This window comes from Antedon mediterranea, chromosome 3 (genome assembly GCF_964355755.1).
Source record: "Antedon mediterranea chromosome 3, ecAntMedi1.1, whole genome shotgun sequence".
Taxonomy (NCBI): domain Eukaryota; kingdom Metazoa; phylum Echinodermata; class Crinoidea; order Comatulida; family Antedonidae; genus Antedon; species Antedon mediterranea.
This window is the reverse complement of record NC_092672.1, coordinates 28,823,426-28,847,620: the sequence shown is the minus strand read 5'-3', so window position 1 is coordinate 28,847,620 and position 24,195 is coordinate 28,823,426. Positions and strand designations below refer to the sequence as shown.

At 32.1% G+C, this 24,195-nt stretch overlaps 2 protein-coding genes and 1 non-coding gene across 3 annotated transcripts; all 3 read right to left on the bottom strand.

Moving 5' to 3' along the window:
• Window positions 1–1,899: 1,899 nt before the first annotated feature.
• On the bottom strand, window positions 1,900–10,169 carry LOC140043808 (condensin complex subunit 1-like). The gene is made up of 10 exons (XM_072088279.1): window positions 10,094–10,169; window positions 6,968–7,102; window positions 6,208–6,283; window positions 5,720–5,778; window positions 5,325–5,500; window positions 4,475–4,614; window positions 3,882–4,003; window positions 3,391–3,514; window positions 3,020–3,167; window positions 1,900–2,865 (listed from the first exon to the last, which is right to left on the bottom strand). Exons 2-10 carry the CDS (start codon window positions 7,083–7,085, stop codon window positions 2,707–2,709), a joined length of 1,122 nt encoding a protein of 373 aa, XP_071944380.1. The 5' UTR covers window positions 7,086–7,102; window positions 10,094–10,169; the 3' UTR covers window positions 1,900–2,706.
• An 8,062-nt stretch (window positions 10,170–18,231) lies between these two features.
• On the bottom strand, window positions 18,232–22,320 carry LOC140043807 (uncharacterized). Its single transcript, XM_072088278.1, has 5 exons — window positions 22,196–22,320; window positions 20,915–21,023; window positions 20,127–20,262; window positions 19,594–19,745; window positions 18,232–18,841 (listed from the first exon to the last, which is right to left on the bottom strand). Exons 1-5 carry the CDS (start codon window positions 22,316–22,318, stop codon window positions 18,567–18,569), a joined length of 795 nt encoding a protein of 264 aa, XP_071944379.1. The 5' UTR covers window positions 22,319–22,320; the 3' UTR covers window positions 18,232–18,566.
• On the bottom strand, window positions 21,337–21,408 carry Trnad-auc (transfer RNA aspartic acid (anticodon AUC)). Its single transcript has one exon. It is a non-coding gene; the product is annotated as a tRNA-Asp (tRNA).
• Window positions 22,321–24,195: the final 1,875 nt, after the last annotated feature.

Below are 24,195 nucleotides of genomic sequence, written 5' to 3'. Positions count from 1 at the left end.
AATATTATTTTAATACTTTGTTAAAACATTTGCGATTTAAAAATCACAAATGTTTTACTGTATTTAGTGGTTTATTATTTATAGGCCCATAAAACATGAAACAATTATATTTCGTTGGTGGATAAAGAATATATTTAAAAACTGTTCCGCTTTGTATACATCCTCTTCCCCACCCCTCAACCCAAATTTAACATACAAAACACGAATTGTTTAAATTCAAAATCAAATTCAAATCAAAAATTTGGACTCATTTTGTGACAAGTTTCTCTTTCGGAAGTGATTCCCAGGGAGCTAATTTTAGTTGACTACATAAATCATCGTGTCTATTTATTCTTTTCTGTAAACGACAATGTATTAAAGTCCTGCGGTTCGTACATAAAAAAAACATTTTTTTAACGCTGAAACCAAAGATTGTATAGCTGAAACTACTGTGTATTCGAGAACCATCTGTGGGCACGCTCGCTTACCTTCTAGTTGTAGCAATGATATTTTATATAGCCGAAGCCTGGATGTCAAACTGCAGTGTAATCGCAGTTCAAAATGTGATTCTCCATGGAGAGGGAACCAACAAGATGGCGGCTGCAATCGACCAATCAGATATGCCCTACGCAATACGCACTACTATTAATACGCCTGTGTTGAGCATATCTGCTTGAGAACGATAAGCAACGCAGAGTGTTAAGCGTATAACGCGACCGCATTCTTTATATGATCCTCTCGTATACAAAAATGCTAGATTAGGCCTACCAAGAAATTATTAATTCCATTGCGATTAACAATATATTTAATTTATAAAAACTTCACTGTGCTTTGGCAAGAATATGTTTTGTAATTGATGTGGTCTTAATGTAGGCCTATTATTATTATATTATTATTTTTTATATTAAATAATGTTTCTGAACACATTTACGGCCGCCACAAACTCACTGGATAACCGATGAAATTCTCTCCAATGTTGTCTCCATAGTCAATTTTGACTGAAGGATGCCTGATTGATTGATTTCATGTTGACTTGGAATTATTACATTATCAGCAATTTATAATAGCCTACTATAATATTATTTATTTTAATCAAAACACCTTTTGTTTTGCGTTCCATCTTCCTAATGTGATTACTGTATTTTGTATAACATTCAATGAGTTAGGCCTACTGTATTATAATAGTGAGTATTATGAATAAAATTTAATTCCGGATAAGATTGCCTGATGAGTAGGCCTACTGTATATTCCTACGTTGAGAGATAATTAATAATATAATACGGGTGTCACGAAACCTAAGACTACGAAAGCTAAGACCCCCTAAGACCTAAGATCACGAAAGCTAAGACCCAAGAACTAAGATTACAAATTCTAAGATATCCTACAGCTTCAAAAACAATACTTGTTTATCCATACATAATTTTAAACATAGTAGGTTACATTTATTAACATAAATATAATTAAATACTACCGCAAAACATAGATAAACTCACGTTATTTTTGCCCGTTGAGTAAAATAATGTATATTTTTTTCTTTACAACAAACAAACAAACTTGACGGGTTATTTGTTGGTATATATTTACTCCATTGTGTGGTTCAGAGGATGTTTTTCTTTCGCACCTGCCTTTCTTGTATTTTGACTCCAAATTTGTTAACTAAATTTATCCTGAATACCACACTTTAAAATTAGGACTTATAAGTACTTTCAGAAGGAGAAACACATAAAAACAAATAAATAAATCCTTTAAATTGATGATTTTACAGACGTGTTTCTTTGTATACTGTAACTCCTCATGCTCAATGTTTTTGTTTCTATGGAGCGCCAAAAGAGCAACAATAATAGTACAAGTATAAAAACAGAAAGAAAACGAAACAAAACACTTATTATCATGATTTTTAAATTAAATTTTATTTGCGAGTATTTATTTCTTCGTACTAGCATGATTATACTATTATCATTACAATTTTAATTGTTGCACATCCGATGCCAAATCTGAAGAGCTTTACTGCGAGTGAATGCGTGAACATCGTGAATATGATCCTAAGAATTAAATTTGTGAAGATAAAATAGAGTAGAAAAGAATCCTGAACATTCAACTCTAAGCTCCAGTAGGCCAACCTAACCTAGGCCTACAACAGCTCTATGGCCCTAGTGTTAAAACATATATTGCCATATGTTCGTTTCATGAGAAGGTTGTGCCCAGAATTGTGTACAATATAGTACCCCTTCTTTTCCAACTTCCTATTGAATATATTTAATAATTGTTATTAAATGAAATATTTTAGCATATTTTTATAAACTTTCTTAAATTCATCCGTCAATTTATTTATTATATATATCTTTATTTTTTATTTCCTAATTAATTGCTTCCGTTTGTTTTTGTTTACTGTTTGTAAATCACAGGTTTGCCCGCTTAGCTGGGAAGCAGCAAAACTGTGGACATGGTTCTGAATTATTCAGAACTGAATGCCAGTGATAATGGCCAAAACATCGTGTAGGTGATGTAAACTGCTTTCATTTAAAGCAACAAGTCAACCTTGGATATACCTGTGTTTGAAATCTAAACAGACAGTTACTAGGAACTCCTGTATGTGAGAGAAGACATTCTTTCTAATGTTAATTGTACATACAATTCATAACCCCTGTTGTTTTTGCATTCAAATGCAAACAAATTTATAGGTGGGTTTTTCCAAAGTTTTAACTCTCAAACATTTTCATACTAAAATCAGCTAAAAGTGTGTTTGTTTTTCAAACAACAAACCTCTAATTTGTCAAGGCGCTGATCACGAGTATCTTTAGCCTTTTTATCCAATGTATCTCCACTTAGAACTTGCAGAACAATCTCTCCAATCACACCCAGCATACTGTTCCTCATTGTATAAGACTAAAATATACAAAAGTTCAACAATTCAATAACTCTATTACAGATACCACAAGCGTGGCTCTATTTCTCAATGGGAAATCTAGGCTTAACTAATTTGACTTAAAGTAAATCTGATACACAAGCTTGTACCATCGACACCAAATTTGTGGCATACCTCCCCATCTAAATGGCACAACAGGACACTCATGCTTGGCAGCATAATGGCAGGGATCCTCTCAGCAAGTTCAACCAGAAATGCTGCGCAAGATCTTGTACCACTGTTGTCTCTGGCTAAATCCTTCGGATCCATGCTGCCGATTTCTCTGAAAATATATATTTGAATATTTATTCATGACCGTGTGTTTCTCTTTTTGTGGAGGGTGATAGTACAGAAATGTTCAGGTTTTGTATGATTGAGGCCAACATTTGTGGTGACATTTTTCTGTGGGGTGGAATTCTTTGGTGCCAGGAATGCTCCTAACCTCATTTAAACTAACAATCTATTGGTACATTTAGGCCGGTGTTAAATAGCATAAATGTACATACCTGAATATTTCACTAACAATGTTCTTGACACCAAAATTGGTACAAATGAGGCTTACAGCTTCTGCCAATGGTCCTGATACATGCTCAAAGTGCTGTAGTAACTGTGTAACCTTCAAACTAGCACCTGTATACAAAATACAATGCAAATATTGAATATTGATTAACAAATTTAAATACTTGTAATGTCTCTCATGATTTTCCCCGACAGATAAATGAATCTTCCGGTCTAAAATGGTGGAAAGAAAAGGCTAAATGAATTTCGATAAATGTACAGTAAAATTTGCAAACACATATTTTGTGAATTTTATATCTAACTAATTTGAATATTCATAAGGTAATTATATACAGTATTTCAGGTGTAACCATGTTAGCTTGTAGCGTTTGCTAATAGTTAGAAAAGACATGGTAGTATCAATTCTGGCAAATTATGAAACAAGAAATATTTAATTTAAATTCATTCATTAAATTTTAAATAAGGTATGAATACTTACTGAGGGTATGGTTGTAGCGTTTCACTAGTAGTCCAATCAAATTAAAGATGGCGTCCTTACATGGTTTGTTGCGGCATGTCAAAGGGTTCTCAAGTAATTTGTAACAACAGTTGGCTACAAGGCTACAATCAAAAATAATTTCAATCAATAACTAATCATACATACTAATATAGCACAGATGACTAAAACTGCAGTTGAATACACAGTTAAATTGAAATAAATGTCTATTAATTAGTTGTAGAGAAATTAGTGCAGTCATTAGCAACTACTGTACACTGGCTAGCCAATATTGCGTGCTTTGTGGGCTATAGTAGCACATAAACAGTAAAATTGAACATCATGCTTACATTTAAGAATGTTCATTATGTTAGTTTTGGTTGGCCATTGAAACTAAGTAACTCAAAGGAAATTGAAACAAAACAAATGAATGCACTATTTGTTATACTAAAAATAAGGAAGAGTCAAAAGGTAGCATATTTAAGAACGTTAATGATTAAGCAGAAATTTGAGTGATTGGTAGAATGATAAAGTTATTCAACAAAGAGTAACACTACATTCTGACATTGACAATTAAATTTTGATATTGTCCTTACTTAACAAACTCCTCTTCTACAATTGGTGGATCCCAGAGACGATATATATCCAATTGAAGTGGTTGAGAAATGACACTGATGAAATTCTCTTTCTCGTTTTCCCAATCAAAACCTACGTTTGCAGCTTTCTTACGACCACCCTTTGCGATTAGAAAATTCAAACACCAAATTAACAAACAACGCACAAAAATATTGCTATCAAACAAATATTATTTTTATATGAAAATACACATTTAAATTAATAATAGGGAGCCTAACATGTAAAATCCAATTCAGATGAAACTGTTATGTTAACATACTGTTTTGATAGCATAATGAAAATAATGTACAGTATACTGTATATATATTACACATTCAACACATATTATGTATTTATTATCTAGCACTGATAAACCTTTTACTTGCATAATTAAAGATGAAGAATTCATTTAATTGTTTGATTTAAACAGCAAAAAAATAATTTACTTTAAATATACTATTTTTGTCATTATTTGCACCAATGTAAAGAGTTCTTCCATCTTTTGATAACCTTTGGTCAATGTTTTGACTGTATGTACAATACTAATGTTTTCCATTATTTATGCACAGATGATTGAATTTGTTTACAAAGTAGGTGGAGCTTGTGCACTGCATGTTGGGATGTAGAGTCAACATTAGGTTTAAGGTTTAACCCTCTTAAGCTATGTCAAACACTACCGATAGAGTTTGACAAAAAATGTGTGAAATGGCTAAATATGGTAGTGATATGCCCAAATATGGTAGTGATATGAAATCATCATGTCCGTATAGGATGGGCATATCACATATTCTGTTACATAAAGTTTGGTAGAAAGAGCTTAATAATAATTACTTTTTTTGATGCAATACTGGTCGCTGGCCTTGTTAATACGGTCTCAAATGTCTCAGCCATCTGGCTCAGCAAGTACATGTTCATCTTAAGAAAGTTCAAGTGACGCTGTCTCGATACGGAGTCTAGCTGGTCCTCCTCTAAATATGTTGCTAACCCTTGTGTTTCTTGTTTGCACACTGTAAATAGAATTGAATTAGACAGTGAAATTTTACTTTTAATCCTAGATTTTATTGGCTTGGCAGGCTAGTGACAGAGGTTGTGGGTTCGAGTTTTACCCAGGAACCTCTGTACTGATGATAATTTGAAGCTAGGACCTTTAGTTTGTTTCTGACATTCTTGTCAAAAGTGAGATTTAATGATCATCTTTTTATGAAAGAAAACAAGAAAAAACTAACTTTTTAAAAGAAATTCCCAGGCCATCTCCTTCACCTCAGAAGTTACATCTTTAAATTGCCTGGAAAAAAAGCAAACTCCATTTGTAAAGTATAAAATATCTTTTTAAAAGAACAAAAAAGTAAAAAATGTGAATGTGCCCATATATGGACATAATGTCATATCACTACTATATTTGGAGTCGGACACATACAGTAATTATAACTACCATATTTGGGCACATCACACTTTTTTTGTCTTGAAAACTAGTTTGATAGTGCAGACAGAGCTTTAAATGTTGATAAATTTATTTACAGGTATGTGTATGTAATACCAATAAGATTGAGAGAGTTTATATGCCGCAACTCCACAGACCACACAGACAGATGTAATGCGAATAATATTTCAACAACTCAATACTACCGCACAGGAATCGTAGCAATCACGAACCAACATCGCCTGCCCGGAGAAGACGCACTGGCGTAATTTAAGATAAATAAAATGTCAGTACCTTAAAACACTGTAAAATATATCAAAGGTTTCAAGTAGCATAAGTGGTCCATCATTCCGTAACAATGATTTACAACCTAGAATAAGAAAAAGAAAAAAGAATAAGTAAAAAAACACCAATAATTTATATTAATTAAGTCTAATTAAAGCATTTGTGACAGTCAATGGACGTATTTGATTCAGGACTTTACTGTATAGCTTTTCCGTTTAAACATTAAGTTAGTACTCCACGAATAAATGAATCTAAGCGAAATACTTGAAACATACAGCAAGCAACATAGGGCGTGCTACCGTATCTATTATTTCGGCCTATAAGATAAAGATAACTTGTGGATTCTACAGTATCGTTACCATAAAAAAAAATTAAAATTCTATTTTGCCAAGTTACAAATTGAAACTTAGATTTTCTGTTTGAGTAAAAAGGTTTTCCATTCATTTCCCCACCCAACAGTGATTTACACAGTAGTTCAATAATTGGGGTGCCCTGTTTCATGATTTGCCTGTTATTTATTATGTTTGTGTATTTTAATATTGTTTTGTTTATTGTTTTTTATTGAAATGAAATATGGCATTTGGTATACAATTACTAAACCGGAATTACTTATTTTTATATACTGTTAGTATAAATTCTATAACGAAAAACACAGACACATGCAGTTAAGGGGTGATTTAAGGGCATGGCAATAACTATACAACATCTATTAAACAATCAGATACCATGAATTGAATTATTAAATTTGTTTATAAATAAATGTATCTACCAAATACTTTATCTGCAATTTGCCTGGAAACACAAAGGTCTTCAACCACATACTGATTGGCTCCTGATGCTCTTAGTAAGTCTGATTGATGCAGCGGTATGACAAATTCAAAGCTCATTTTCAGTTTTTGTTATTCTAAAAATAAAGTAAAAACACAGGAAACGTTATGTACAATGTTACAGTTACACAGTAGAATGTCAGAATATTGTACTATAATATTTGTATTCTCAGAAAATTTTTTGTACAATTGGTTAGCGCAAATAGGCCGGATTGATTGATACAATGATAGTTAGACAATTACAAGCTTTGAATTTTGGACATAATTTAATCAATATTAGGGTTTGCTAGGGGCTTACAACTGTGATATGTATAGTTACAGTAGGCTAGCCTACTACTACGCCAAAAGTAGAGGAGCCAGAAAGAAAGGTGGATTTGAATGGTGGTACTGGTAGGTCTATTGTATTGATATACAGTAGGGCCTAGTAGGATAGGCCTACAGGATACTAGCTAGCAACAGTGTATAGTAAGAATTAAGATACTTTTAGTTATTATTAGGTAGGCCTATTATAGATAAAAAGAATACAACATTCAAATGTTTTTAATTAATATTTAAGTTTAAAAGGTCCGTAGAAAAAGAAACAGAAAAAATAATACTTTCACTTACAAAATGACAAAATAATAATAAATTAAACAAAAAAAACTGTATTGACTGGCAGCCAGCCAATTTTTGCTTTAATTTACAGTTTTTTTTCAGGTAAATAAATTTAGAGCCTATATGAGGCCGGCTATGATGTACAGTATGAGGCGACATTAAAATGGCATATAGACCTAGGCCTAGTAAGTACGGTAGCCGATCACTCCGGCCGCGCTTCACTCCGGCCGCGCTTCACTCCGGCCGCGCTTCACTCCGGCCGCCGTATCAGTTTAGCGCGATGGTATGCACTCCGGCCGCTATTCAATTCGACTTCCTGTGCAAAGGGGCCGTTAGTATGGAGCGCCCATATCTACGTTTTCTATACTGTTCAGTGTTACTGTTAGTTATAACAAATTCTTGGTGAATTTAAATGGAACTAGTTGAATATTTATTAGCAACAATTTTACTTTTTTCATTAACAATAACATTCAAAGAAGTTGGAACTGCTTTTTCTTTCAAACTAAACTTAACTTAATTAAATTCCATAATAAAATAATAATCAAATACCCGTCTAATTAATGCTTGAATAACACTATTTAATTTCTTTCTATGTACATTTATTTTTATAGCTTTACATTTATTAACATTAAAAATTTGTTAAAACCCTTATTTTTATAACACATATCTTGCCAGTACCCATACTTACTAATTATAGTTAATAACAATATGTAAAATATTAATTTATTTATTTCAAATAATCAATTATTATTGATGTTTGTTATAGTTAATAACAATATTTACAATATTAATTCATTTCAAATAATCAAATATCCGTGTAATTAATGTTACCTGGAATTGTATCAAGAATTAATATATTATTTTTGTACAGTCCAATTTACAATGATTTTATATTTTAATTTATATATGATAACAATAATATGACATATAGGGTACATTGCAATAAATTACATTAATTAATCACATTACAATTATACTAGCCTATTACATTTAATTGGATACAACACATAAATTATTTTGTTTTAGCATTAGACCTAATTTAAAACACTTGCGATGTTGTTGTGATCCTGAAAGAGAAAAAATATACGCTGTGGCTAAAGATACGGTACCGTATTCTAACTTCTGTTTACTAAAGGTACGGTAAAATTGCATTACGTCATAATCAGCCAATGGGGTGCTGGTATGTGTGTGACGTCATCGTATAAGGACTTTTGATTTTTTTTCATATCGCGTCTGTTGTATGTAGAGAATTCCTGTCGGCGGCGCCAGGCTGCATGGGTGTGTGTGCGCTGATGAGGGTTTTATTTTTATTCCAAATGGCCTTTAGGCCTATATTTTTTATTAAACTTTGTTTACAATGGTGACCATAAACAACAAGCAAGTGCGGACAATAAAGGGGCCCTCAAATACTATGATTTTTAGACAGTAGCCCCAGGTCTGAGTCACAGAAATCAGCGCACACATGCAGCTGGCCCCAGCCTGGCATCGCTTTCCCTACACAAACAAACTCATATAATGAGGTTATAGTACGTAGTAAGTAGGCCTAGGCCTCTTTTGAAACGGTTTTTTTGTATTCTAGAATTAAAATCAACATGTTTTGGCTTTTCAATAATAATAATAACAGACGTAGGCTACATTTAGTTTTTGTCACACACGACGGCGATAATACCGATAAATGAAGCATAAAGAAAATGCGGTTGATCACTGTTTTCGCGTATATGAAAAAATCCAAAGTCCAGCACCCCATTGGCTGGTTATGACGTAATGCACGTCGAAAAATATACTATATGATTACAAATATTTATTTTGATTCTCTACAAAAAAACGTCTCTCGGTTGTAAAAGACTCATTGGGCGCTCCATAGCTGCGGCCGGAATGAATCGCGGCCGGAGTGAATCGCGGCCGGAGTGATCTGTATTCGTAAGTACTAGGCCTAGCCTATTATGCATAGGCTAGCCTTCTAGGCCTAGCCTATTCTTCAACAAAAAATGTTTTAAGAATTATTTTTTCAGGGGGACAACATAGGCCTAGCCTAGCTAGTAGTAGTAGAGGCTAGGCCTACCTAGCTACTAGTAGTAGCCTACAAATTACAATACATTTTTTAAGTAAGGTAAAATTCCGTTTCTATTTGTGTACAAAGCTTCACACTAGACTTAGGTGGCGCGCCCTCGATTTAGGCTAGCTTAGGCGGCTGGGAATGGGATGGCCCATTTGATTAATAGATGTAGGCCTAGGCTAGGCATAAAATGATAGGCTAGAACGACGATTCTTCTCGGAGTCTGGCGGCTCGTCAGGTATCGTTCGTCGTCGGGCTGAAACACAGCACAGCTATCATAATTATACTAATAGAGCAGGAATAAGTTTGAATGTTTAAATGTATGATGTGGCTAATAAGAAATGATTTCAACATATTGTTAGACATTAAGGGGATTATAAACATTATATAGATGCTTTAGTCATCTTCAAATACATACCTTATTCATAAATCGACATAAAAAACACGTAGGCCTAGAAACATTACTTCTTCTCACGTCACAGAGAGCCTACAAAATATCGTCGTTTGTCGTTTTCAAATCTATGCGCCAAATACCAACCAAAGGTGGCGCTATAACTTATGGAACGCCAAATATATGACTGTGGAACGCCATCGCTGCCTTCAGATTCAGCTTTTCGTCGAATCGGTAACGTTTCGGCCAGGGATGAATTCCCATCCCATTTAATAAAATGTATTTGCTCCTATAAAATGGATCAGTCAGTCAATATGAAAACCTATATAGAAAGGCAATTATGTTGTTCTGCATGTAGATATTATTGAGATACACTGCATTCTCCTTGTGGTTCTCACCACTTTTAAATAAAACATATTTCTCTACCTAGTAATAATAGTATTATAAATGTTTACTTGGGCAAGTATAACAAGTTTATTCCAAGTTTTTTTTTAATCGTTACATTCTTCTACTTAAATTGTCCATTTCATAACAGCTCATTTATTGTCATTTATTTTCTCTTAAAACATCAATTTAAATACTGTACACACATTCAAATAGTAATGCTATTGAAGAAACACATTTTTAGGACAATTACAGTAGGCCTATACTGCCGTTTTGAGAAAAGGGCTTATCTACAAAAGGCTACTTTTGAGTAATTGACCAAAACGTGTTTTTGTTTTTCATTACAAAAGTTCATGTAGTATTTTATTTTCAAATGAATATAAATTTCAAAAGAACATTATTAAAAAATATCTGACATAATTTTCAATTATTATTTTTTTTTATTTTGGGGGTTCAAATTTCAGATATAGCCTTTTCTCAAATTATTTGTACTTAAAAATAGCGGGAACTACTTGGAAAACAGGGCACTTTTGCAGTTATTTTGTTTGATTTTTGATGAAAATTTACCAAAACATTTAGTAACTTTAGTTAAAATAAATTATAACTGTAGGCCTAATTTTTAGATCAGGTAATTTGTAAAAAAATTACAAAATTTATGAAAAAGGCTTTTCTCCTAAGAGCATTAATCTGCCTCATTATATATTCATCATACTGTTATCTTATGTATAATAATGTCCAACATAAGCAAACACCACGTGATTACAAACAATGCAGTCGGTCACGTCTAAATGTCATATTCATTCAAAGATTATTTTATTTAGTTATCTACCGAATCACAATTGAAAAAAGCCTGTTTTTATATTTTTTCTAGAATTCAATCATCTTCATTGAAGCTTAACTTGTGTACAATAATGTTTTGGTTTTAAAATATATCATCTCGATGTCACAATTAAAAATCATCGCAGAACAAAAAACGTTAATGGTAACAATTATGTTATTGTCTGCTTTAAACATAACAATGACTGATTTCAATAATGTGTAGGCCTACATTAATCATGCATTCATTCTTTATACATTTTAAAATCACAAAATATATAATATAGCCTGTAATATAGATAAAGTAACTATAGATATATATGAGACATATCATCAGGTAGTGAAGATAGTGAAATAAAAAACGCATCATATCAAACATTTCAAATTCATTCTTCATGCTTCATTTTTCACACTACCCTTTACATTAATAATTAATTGTTACCAGTTTGCTGTAACTCATTCTCATTCTCATTCTTTCTTTGAGATCCAAGAAACATTTATTATATATGGCCTTTGGCCCAAATAATATACAATGTAATACATGTTAAATAAATATTAGTTGAGTGCGTTTAAAAATTCTGTTCTACGTTTAAATGAAAAAAATAAATATTTTCCAAGTTTAACAATAAGATCAGTATTTGTGGCAGACATAAGATAAATATATTTTAATTTAGTTGGGTTGTTTGTAAAAGGAAAACATATATTTAGTTCTAATATGGACGTGTAAATACTTTTACTTATATTTTTATTTGTAACATTGGTATATATATTGTTATTATTGACGTTGTTATTCCTATTATTAACGTCGGGGTTTATGTTATCGTTATCTATACCATTTGTTTGACCATTATTAGTTGTATTGTCAATATTTTCTTTTTCCTGATTTTCGTTATTATTAACGGTTTACCAACCTTCTTCTACAAAATATTAGGCGAAACGTGAGTTAAATTTACCCAGCCTAAATCTTTGATTGAGTTTCTTGATTAGACCATGGATTAAAGAATAGAAGGATATGCATCGACGGTGACATCAAACGATTTTACAACGCGCTTGCCTATACTAAAGCACTGCTGCCAATCAAACAAACACGTTCATTGAACTCCGTGTCTCTAACCGCGGCCCTCTGTAAAACGCTGCGAATCAACTGTTACATTTTTTTAGACCAAAACGTAACCATGTAGAAATCGTATGCGCAGTCTGAATGTTCTATTGACATGTCTGCGTCGATGATTAATTGATAACAAACATATATTGCTGAATAATTCTGTTTTAGTTTCATCACAATCGGACTACGAAAAGTTCACTTTCTTACGACTGGTAATTTTAGGTAGTTGGTAATATTAATAAAATATGCCATTTTTATATTTGAATTATCATTATTTGCCTGCCATCTTCTGTCATTAAAAATTGCGTTAATCTATAGAATATTAAATTATGCATTTGACCATGTATGTTGTTAGCGTGGCCGGTGTTCAGACATACAACAATCGTGTTTTTTAATATATGGCTAAGCAGTGGTTTCTTCATAAATCTCCTTAATTATCGATGTGATTATATTTAAACTGTAGTGCCTGGTGATTGGCTAGTGGTTATGTCATCCACATCACATCCAATCACCGGGCCTAATTGAATGAAAACAGCGATCCCTGATCCGGGATTGGCTGGCTATGTATAGTTGCGATTCGTTACCTAGCGGTCGTTTTGAAAAGTACACGCAGGGCAAACTTGATCACGAACAAACGAAGTAGGCCTACCTATTATTATTATTCACACAAGAAGTAAGACAACGGTGAGTATTTAAGATTAGCCTAGGCCTACCTAGGCAGTATCAATGTCGGCAAATCATAGGGTTTACTAGCCCAGTTTAGCCTAGTTAGTACAAGGCCTGGGCCTAGCTAGGCTAGCATTCTTGCTGATTTTGTAATTTTACAACAAATGAGACAACTAATAGTTATTGTCTCAGATGTAGGGCTACTACAGGTCATAAAATGCTACTTTAATCATCATAAAAAAATCATTAGCGTAGATCAATCGCGGCAGAAACCAACATAGTCAATAGTTGACCATCTACAAACATCATGCCACCAAAGAACGCGCGAAAGAAGCGTAGTAGCCAACAAGGTTAAATGTCGTTGCACATGTGCAGTAAACAATATATTAGGCACGCGACCGTTTCGTTGTTACCATGCGGTTAATTAAACTGTAACATTGTGGGCGGTCCGCGGTCTGTCGGCGAGAGTCAAGGAACCCTTGATCTCACGTCGATGCATATCCTTCTATTCTTTAATCCATGATTAGACCTACTATAATTATATTACTTGCTTTAAATCGTTTTTAAAACAATTTTTAGGTAGTTTAGTCGATGCTATATTATTATTTTCAATTCAATGCATATCATTCTTTATAAACTTGAATTATTAGAAAACATTTTGCGCATAACATTACTATTTTTTGTGCTAACTAATATTATTATGCCTATAACATGGTAATATTTTAGTCGATAGCTAAAAATTAACCAAATTAGCCAAGTATGCAGCATTCAATTATGATTTGACACTAAAAGGTTATACATGAAGATTGTGTAGAGGTCGGAAGCCGTGGCTTGTCAAACAGACGAAAACTTAAATACTTTTCAAGATGTGTTTTGCGTGAATAAAAGTAAAATGAACAGAATAAATTAAAAACTAAACGAAACGGCATTGGTATGTAGCTATACCATATTGAATGCCCGTTTCAAAACAATTGTACCCTAGTAATGTAGTTTTTATCTGTAATTTTGTTTATAATAATCTGAATGTTATGCCTTTCGGATGTGTTTTCTACTAATTTTGTTTGTGTTTTGTGATTTGTTTTTTTTTTTTTTTTTTTTTTTTATTTCATCATATAATACATTACAAAGGAAAAACATAATCAAATAAAAAATTAAAATAAAAAGCAACAAACAAACAACAACAAAGATATCCATCTAACAAATTAAATAAAGGTTCATAAAAATTATTCTACTCTCTAACCATTTCATATTTGATTTATAAATTCTTCTAATTTTATCCATTTTCTATTAAAAATACTGTCCTCAAAATTCTGATGATAAATAAATTGTTCTGTTTCATAAAACCTTTTTAACTCGTTCATAACCATTTTGATAGTTGGCTTACATTTAACTAGTTTACATTTATAAATAAATGATTTTACAATTAGAATAATTGCATTAATGGCTTTTAAATTAAAAAACTGATGCGCATCTTGGTATCCGAAAATTATGCTCTCTTTACTAAAAGTAAATTGCACTCCAGTTTTTTCTGAAATTTTTTCCTGGAGGAGGTTCCATATCCTTTTTACTATTGGACAATTACAGAACAAATGCTGAATGGTTTCAATTTTACCATCTCCAAATGAGCACATTGAAGTTTCTTTTATATTCATTTTAAATAATTGTTCATTTGTTGCAATTATTCTATTTACAATTTTATATTGAAAATATATTAAAGCAATATTCATTGTACACGTATGTGGAGCTAGGTAGATTGTTTTCCATTGTTCGTTATTGAATACAAATTTATTTTCTGCCCATTTCTTTTGTGCTTTCCATGATTTAAACATTGAGTTATTTAAAACATCATAAAAAATACGACATCCCTTTCTTTGTTGAAAGAGTACTTTTATATGAAATGGAATATCTGGCAAAACTGTTTTTTTAATTTCACATATCATTAAATTGTTAAATTTTTCCCTAAGAAGCCTTTTTAATCCTATTAATTTTATATAATTTATCTTAATACCATAGGTATCTTCGACTTCTTTTTTATTCATAAATTGCCCATTGCTGTTAAACAAATCATTAACAAACAAAATACCTGCTTTTTCCCAATTTCCATATCTTATACATTCGTTGCCTATTCTTATTACTTCATTATTCCAAATTTGCATTCGTAATAGCTCGTCAACAGACTTTGGATAATGAATAGAAATAAAATTACTCCATGCATCTATTACCTCTTTCCAGAAGAGAATTTTAACATTATCTCTAATGCTGGACAGACGTTTACAATTCGTTTCAAGTTGCATAGAGTTAGACAAATTTGTTATGTACTTAAATAGCTTAAATATTGGGTTGTCTTCGGATTTATTGTTGAAAATTCTACGCAACCAAGTTATTTTTAATGACATAAAAAAAAAGTTTAAATCTACCATTCTTAATCCACCATGTAAGTAATCACTTTTCATCTGATGCCGGTTTATTTTATCAGGTTTGTTTTGCCAAATAAAACGAAAAAATAAATTATTAAGACGTACTACGTATTCATTTGATGGGTTCGGTAAGGACATGATCATATGAATGAGTTTTGGTAACAAGAGTGATTTAATAATAGTTATTTTACCAATAACTGTCAAGTTTCTTTTAGACCATTGGTTTATCATACGCTCTATCGTTAAAAACACTCTTTCATAGTTTACATTAATCATTTGAACTGCATCTAATGAAAAGTCAATACCTAAAATTGAAAATATGGCATTGCCTATCCAGTTTATCTTTTTTCTTGTTTTTAACCTTACATTGCTACCTCTCTTACTACCTATCCATACAACTTTTGTTTTTTCTTCATTTATTCTTAAACCGGAAATACTCTCGTATGTATCCAGTGTATCGAGTGTTGCATGCAGTGATGCTTCAGACCCATCAAGTATAATGGTAGTGTCGTCTGCATATTGAGATATTGTATATTCCTCATCTCTAATTTTAACTCCCTTAATTAGTTTGTTTTGCTTTATTAAATTATTCAATATTTCTGCACAAATTACAAAAATACAAAAATATATGTTCACTAAGACATATAATGTCATTCATTAGTCTAATATTTTCGCCAATAAATCTATCTGGCATAAAACCGTTTTGCTCTCTACTTATAATATGACTTAATACATTCTTTATTCGATTAGCTATACACCCAGACGCTAACTTATAGGTGATGCTTAATAGTGATATAGGTCGCCAATTTTTTAGAAGGTCCCTTGGTTTATTCGGTTTAGGTATAAGCGTTATGATTCCAATTTGTTGAGATTGAGATAGTTTTCCGTTCTTATACACCCAATCGAGCATTCTAACTAAATAACCACTAATATTAATCCAGAAAAATTTAAAGAATTCGGCGGAGAAACCATCTTGTCCGGGACTTTTATTGTTTTTCATATTTTTAAGAACTTGTAATATTTCATCAATTGTTAATGGCCCCTCAATTTCCTCCTTTTGTTTTTGTGATAATTTTGTCATACTATTTTTTTCAAATATTGTTTTCATAGTTACAAGATCAATTTTAACGTCTTTGTTTTTGTACAATTTGTTATAATAATTTTCTACATTCTTTATAATTTGTTTATTATCAGTTATATCCTGACCCATTTCCCTCCTAATTTTATTCAAACTTTTATTTACAATCTTTTTATTCTCCAAATTAAGGAAGAAAGAAGATGGTTTTTCCCCTTGTTCCACCAACTGAGCTCGCGATCTCAGCATGATCCCTTCAATTTTAACCATACGTAATTGTTGTAATTCAATCTTTATGGAATTTAGCTCTTCAATATTGTTGTCCATTTCTGGACCAATTTGAAGTTCATCCATCTTTCTTTCAATTACATTAATTTTATCTTCTAATTCTTTTTCTCGCTTTTCATTTTCTTTTTTTAACCTTGAGGAGAACGAAATAGTTTTGCCTCTTATTCCTAAGAGCAATATTTCAAAAAATAATGCATCATTAATAGAAAGGGACAAATCTGAGACTGGGATATCCTTAATTGTGTCTCTTTTGTATGGCGACGCAGCATATAGTTCTGTAATTGTTTGAATTTCTTTTTTAACTATTTTAACATATTCCTCATTTCTTAACAAGCTATTATTGAACTTCCAATAGGTGATTCTATCTTTTTTCGTTTGTGTTAATACCTTTAAGCTAACCAAAGAGTGATCTGTACGATATCCTGGGTCTATTTTACATGTGTCTATTATTGAGAGTAATTCCTCTGATATCAAAAAGAAGTCGAGCCGTGCTTGTTTTAGTGGTTTGTGTTGTCGCCATGTAAACCTTTTTATGTCAGGGTGTATTGTTCTCCATGCGTCTATTAAATCATTTTCTGACATAAGTTTAAGTACAATTTTTCTTGCTTTTGGGTTATTTGTATTAACATAGTTCTTGTTATCTATATCAGGATTTAATGTTAAGTTCCAATCGCCACACAAAATGTTATGAGCGTTTTCAAACGTATTCATGACTTGAATAATTTCCGTATAAAAATCTGGACTGTCCGTGTTAGGACCATATATATTAATCAGTGTTGATCGTTTAGAATCAAATGTAAAATCTAACGCCAAGTAATTTCCGGACGGATCACTCTTTGTATTATACACTATACTATCAAATAAATCATTAAAAAGAATTGCTACTCCCCTTGAATTGGAAGTACCATTACAAAAATAACATTTATCTCCCCAAATTGATTTAACATGTGCTTCTACTTGTTTTGTAAAATGAACATCCTGTAAACACAAAATGTCTGGTTTTTTAGCTTTCAAGTAGTTAAGTACATCTACCCGTTTCTTTTTTTTACCAAGGCCTCGGCAATTCATAGACATAATATTAATATCCCTTAGCATCATTAGTTATTAATTAGTTTTACAGTACTGCGACGATAAACACATCGCTCTATCAATTGCAACACATGATCTCGGTAAGTTCTTTTGGTACCAACCAGCCAATCAAAAGCCGGATTTACGCACTGTATAAACACACATACCAAGTGTAGGAGGTATCGCTCTATCAATTGCGACAAATGAATGCTGTAAGTTCTTTTGTTACCCAACATCCAATTAAAAACCAGCATTACGTAGATTATAAAATAGACCAACCAATAGGTGTAGGCCGTATCCCTCTATCAAATCTTTTGTTACCCGATTTGTTGTCTTGTTTTGTCCTGCATATTATGCTTGGTCCTCCAAACTGTGGCCTGGCATGTTTGTTACATTCTTAATATGTTTTTTATTTGAAATAAAGGATGACATTCAATTCAAAACTTCAAGCTTATACTTCACCACACAATTAATGTCAGTTAATGGTTTATAATTTACATTATTTATACAAAGGAAGAGTAAAATAACATTATTGTAATTTCACTCTTCCCTGTGTATACTCTGAATCACAAGACAAATATTTTCGTATAACGTAATTAATGTCCTAATTACGCCTAATAATATTGTTTTGTTAAAAACTAAAATTTGTTGACATTCATGTTCTTTTATAACGGCACCATTCTATCTGCGCCATTTAATGTACCGAATGAGCACACTGTCAGACGCATATGTCTCATGGACCGTCATCTTTTTCTCGCTAGCCCCATCAATAACTACCATACCCTCACTTAAGAAAGCGAATGGTAGTTGTAGCAGTTTGCTACCGAGGTCTTTCTGCAGATCTGCACGGAGAGTGCTGAGAGTTCCAGCTAGATTTACGGACAGTAAACCAATCTTTTTCAGTGACTTTTCAGAAGTGCATATCATGACGTGCATACTGGCTCGATCTTCCACATCTGAAAACAAGACAACAATTGATAAGTGTGATGAAGCTGTAGGTAGTTGCCTTCCAATTTCAAAGTCCGGAGTTTAATCCTGGCCTAGTGCCAGTGTAACATCGACTCAATTGTTTAAGCTTCAATTCAGACGTCGGAAGCACTATATAATTTAGTTTATATGTTTATATTAGATCATCCTACTTAATTATTATTCAATATGTTTTACATAGATCTCACAGTTATCACATGGATGTTTATTGTTTTTTAAGGTAAGTATATTTGTTTTCATCTTAGATGAAAATAAACTACTTATAAATGAGGCGTCTGAAATCGTTTAACAATGGTGATTAGGCATATTGATTCTCTACTATGAAATACTGCTTTTCCTCAGAAAGTTGATAAATCAGATGTTTGCCCCTCTCTGATGTTATGTATCGAAAACAGATTTGCGAGTTGTTCCACCTGATAACTGTGTATTTTAAAATATAATACATAATAACATATTATAAGTTTGTTTTACTACTCGTTTTTCAATATACATCAAAGTTTGAGGGCAAAAAGCATTCTAAATGGAGGAGATTATGTATAACCTACCGGTACAAAAGACATAAAACGAGTAATTATGATGAGGTTAGAAAAAACAGGAAGGACGGAAGACTAACTTAAAAATAATAATTAGAATTATAAATTTACAAATTACAATCACAATATTAAGACTAGACTAAAGCCAATCAAGACAGACATACTAAAGAGCCTACAATGCTAAGTACCTTGTTCAGTTTCGCCGTCAGCAAAGCCTGGTGGTAAGGCTCTCACCAATATTTCTGGTGTTCTACATGGCGTGTTAAAACCTGGAGACTTGCTACGACTGAAAGATGGCCGAGACTGGTCTATAGACAACTGCAAATCATCCATTGAAATTCTACAAGAACACAGTAATCATTGTTTGATCTTTTTTTTTAATTTGTTGATGTTTAGTATTAGTTAATACAATAGTAATTTTGTTCTGATGAAACCAGGCTTAAATATCTCTTGAGTATATAAAAGATTGGAGACAATTTTCAAAAGCCGACGAGCAGTCTTAAAGTAACAAGTAAACTGAGATTGTATTTCTTTTAAAATTCACCCGTTTATTTTTGGCGTTGCTGTTCTATTGTTAGTCAACAACATTAAGACACAAAAATAAATATATATATTTTTTTTCCGGTGAAATCTTATGTAGAAGAATTTTACAGTAGGCGGAGGTATGCACTCTCGGAGTGGCGTTCTAGTATTTATTTAGCAAAGGATGATAAGTACTCACAATGGTTGAGATCCACCACTGGTATTGAGAACAGTCAGTGAAGTCTCTTCCTCACAATTATCTGCAAAGCTTGATATTTTAACTGGTGAGATATTATCGGTCAGCGACATTTTCTCTACTTTAGAAACGTTGTATTCTAAAAATAAAAACATAGAACATATTAATAGGCCTACACAGTTTCATAAAAAATCAAAACTCATACACAGTATAATTATATTCACAAAAATAAATAATAAGTAATATTAAAATATTTATTAAGTAATATATATTCACAATAAATAAAAAGTTGATAACTAGAATTTAATTCGTCACTTTTTACGAAATAGGTGATCTTTGTGATAGAAGGTATTTTCTGGACATTTAATCTATAAAAAAAATCTGCTTGAAACGCAAGATGCACGTTCGTAAAAAAAGAGTGGAGAAACATTATCAACCTAAAAGTACACTAGAGTTTGAGTCTCTGCTCAAATTCGACCTAACTAATGTATATTCAAATTGATAAGATTGGGAAAACAGCATTGCTTACTAATTTTCAGAATTGAGGTCTTTTCTGACTGAAGAGATTTTTCAACAGTGGAATTTACTTCATTGCGCCGATGGTGTTACACGAAAACTCTATAATTTTGTTCTGGCTGTTTTACTTTAGATTTCTAGTTATTTCGTGTGTATTTTATTGAGATCCAGTCACTTATAACCACAGCATTGTCATTTTTCAGTTATTTGCCTTTCAATTCTGAATTAATATGTAAACTTTATTATATTTTATATAAAAACTGAATAATACTTACTAGTGGTATGGCAAACCTTGAACCAGGAAGCCAACAAGATGAACATCATTAAAATGCTTATGACTACAATCAATACAATGGCCCATATTGGAAAACCTGATGACTCACTCTTAAACGAAAAAAAAAATTAATTAATACAAACAAAAATATATATATATATATATATAAATCCAAAGGCAAATTACTGAAAAAAATGACAATGCTGTGGGTATCAGTGGCTGGATCTCAATGGAGATACAAAAATAAAAAGCGAAAAGCTAAATCAAAACGATAAAGTAAACAGCCAGAAAATATTAATATTAAATATATATAAACACAACAGGCAAAGAACATTAATTCTAAACCGCCCGGTGATATACTGAAATTTAATTAATTAATTTGAAACGATAATGATGAGAAAATCTGTGAGAATGAGAAAAAGTCGCCCCAACCGAGACTCGAACTCGGACCGCCTGCTTGATATGCAGATGTCCTAACCATTAGACCACTGGGGCTTCCATGGTATTGTTCGAACTCGATTGGATAGCGACTCTTTATATATATATATATATATATATATATATTGAAATTGTATTTATTTAATTTAAATATGTATTGTCCCTTTGACTAATTCCAAAACATTTTTTACAAAATATATTTCGAAAAAAAGTGGGGTCATGTTAAAGTTTTCGATCAAAACATATCTCATAATGTAACGCGCTTGTTTGGCTACTCTGTATGCATAATCATAAACTTCCTCGCGATATGTGTGAGAACTACTTCTCAACCGTCACGAATTGTAAACAGTCCTAATTAGCATCATGCATACTCGTGGTTTGAAATCTTTGTTTACTTTCGCTCGTGACGATTTTCCAGACGAAATGTAATCAAATTAATTTACCTGTTAATTACGTAAACTTGTTGTTTTTGGCTCGAATTTTCGACTTAAAGTGAATAACTTTAATATTACTTTGATATGGCCAATTTAATTTTAGAATATTTTTTTTTTCATTTTTTGTGTTTCAAGGGACAATACATCTTTAAAATTATTGATTCTCGTTATTTTTTTTTTTTTTTAAATAATTGAGGTTCCTGCAATAAAATACAATATTTTCCATATCTTGAAAACGAAAAAAAAAAACACATTTTGATTGAGAACATCAAAGCATAATTAGAACTCCGACATTTGACCCGCTATTATATAAAGAATGTAAACTTATCTCTGAATCTTATGCTATTTCACCACATTTGAAAAAAATGTATAAATAGAAACAAAGACAACACATTAAAAAATAAACTTACTATATTTTCAGGTGCATAAGGTTCACCATCAAGCATCATATAACGTATATCTGCTTCCAGAACCTGTCCATCAAAGGTTAATGATATGCGACCTGCAGTAAGGTCACGATAAATGGCTTCCATTGTGTTTGCAGTATCTCCAGCCATTATAAAATCAAAGATAATAGAACCTGAAATGATAGATATTTTGAATAAATAATTGAGTTGTGTACTTATTTATTATGTACTTCAGTTGATAACATAATTGTCTTCGCGTTATTACTATTGTTGTTTTAAATAATTACTAAAAAAAGCTTTCATCTGTGTCAACAATTAGATTATTCGATGAGCTGAAAAGTTTTGTGCTATATAATAAAATAATATAAACTTGAACATTAAACACCACAAGAATGTTATTTACACTAAAGCTCTGTCTACATTACCACACATTATGACATCATATCACTACCATATTTGGGCTTATCACTACCATATTTGGGTACATCACACCTTGTTTGTCAAACTAGTTTGATAGTGTAGACAGAGCTATACACAGTGTACAACACTTTCCTCCCAGACTCTGGATTAGGTTACAGCAATTGCCACACAAATTGCTTAAAAGAAGATTTTAAAAGTAAAGAAATCCCAAGTTGAAATGTTTCTAAATTGTTTACACTTACCTTCACTGATTTCTACTGAAGTAATAGTGACGTCAGGGTATGAAACAGTAAAGTTATTAATAAAGTTGATTGCAAGATAGTCTTCTTTTCCTGTGACAACTGTTGCATAGTCTCCGTAAAACCTCAAGCCTACTTTGACTGGACTTTCTTTATGTTTATTAACATTGCTTACATCAAATGGATCTAACTTTGTAGACCGGTGATAGTCTCTGCTTGGGACGGTAACCAACTCAATTTCTAAGACATATTGGAAACCATTAGCACTGATGGATAAGTCATGGAAACTGCCTTTTGCTGATATTAGATTGAGTTTAGTAGTCATCTGGCCTTGTAAACTACCACGGTAATTATCTGGCATGTATAAACTTATGGTAGCTATCCAAGTATAACCCTGAAAAATAAGAAACTTCCTTGATGGAGGTTATTTTATTTTTGGAGCTTGATATTAAGCTCTGGCTACACTATCAAAATAGTTTGACATATTTATATGGGCACATCACATTTTTTTGTCACAAAAAGTTTGATAGTGTAGACAAAATAAACAATGGCATGTGGTTATTATTGAAAAATCGTCTCAGCTGAAGTATAGGTGGATTTCAATTGAAGAGCGAACTTTAATCAAAACAGGGAAGCATTCATCAAGGAAATCCTAAAACTAGAACATTGTGTTTAGCAAAAATAAAAATTTACCTTGATATCAAGATTTTCTGCAATGTCCATTGTAAAATCTTCAATTAGATTAAACTGAATGTCAAATCTTTCAAAAACCTTGAGTGGACTAGTAGGTTGATCAGCGATTGAAATATGGAATGCACTCTCACTGACAGAAAACACTGTTGAGTTGGTACTTTCTAGCATGGATGTGTTTGGATAAACAATGCTGAATTCCAAGAAGTTTCCACTTTCAGGCTTGGTAATGGTGAGATCAGTGAAGTTGGCCCAGCCATGTAATATCTCTACTGTGTTGTTGCTAACCAACTTTGCAGCAGATACTCCCGAGTTATGAAGACTTGCCTGCATTTTCCATGGGTGAGAAGAATGCCCAAGATTGGCTACAATTTCACCCTAAAATATGAATATAAAAGCTTTTCTTAGCTTTGGTAGTCACTAGTGACACTAAATAGTTTTGGTAGTCACATGTTAAACTATAACTTTGGTAGTCACTAGTGGCACTAAATAGCATTCATAGTAACTACTGGTGTAGCACTAGCTTTGGTAGTCACTAGTAGCACTAGCGTTGGTAGTCACTAGTGGTACTGTCTTTGGTAGTCACTATGAGTGGCAGTATTGCTTTTAATAGTCTCTAGAGGCACTATTGCTTTTAGTAGTTATTAGAAACAA

Coding starts and splice junctions, on each gene's coding strand:
- LOC140043808 (XM_072088279.1), bottom strand. CDS start 7,085: ATGAGCTTTGAATTTGTCATACCGCTGCATCAATCAGACTTACTAAGA. Junction 5,779..6,207: donor ATATTTTACAGTGTTTTAAG/GTACTGACATTT, acceptor CTTTTTTTCCAG/GCAATTTAAAGATGTAACTT. Junction 3,515..3,881: donor ACGCTACAACCATACCCTCA/GTAAGTATTCAT, acceptor TTTTGTATACAG/GTGCTAGTTTGAAGGTTACA.
- LOC140043807 (XM_072088278.1), bottom strand. CDS start 22,318: ATGGAAGCCATTTATCGTGACCTTACTGCAGGTCGCATATCATTAACC. Junction 20,263..20,914: donor CAAGGTTTGCCATACCACTA/GTAAGTATTATT, acceptor TTTTATTTTTAG/AATACAACGTTTCTAAAGTA. Junction 19,746..20,126: donor AGTGGTGGATCTCAACCATT/GTGAGTACTTAT, acceptor GTGTTCTTGTAG/AATTTCAATGGATGATTTGC.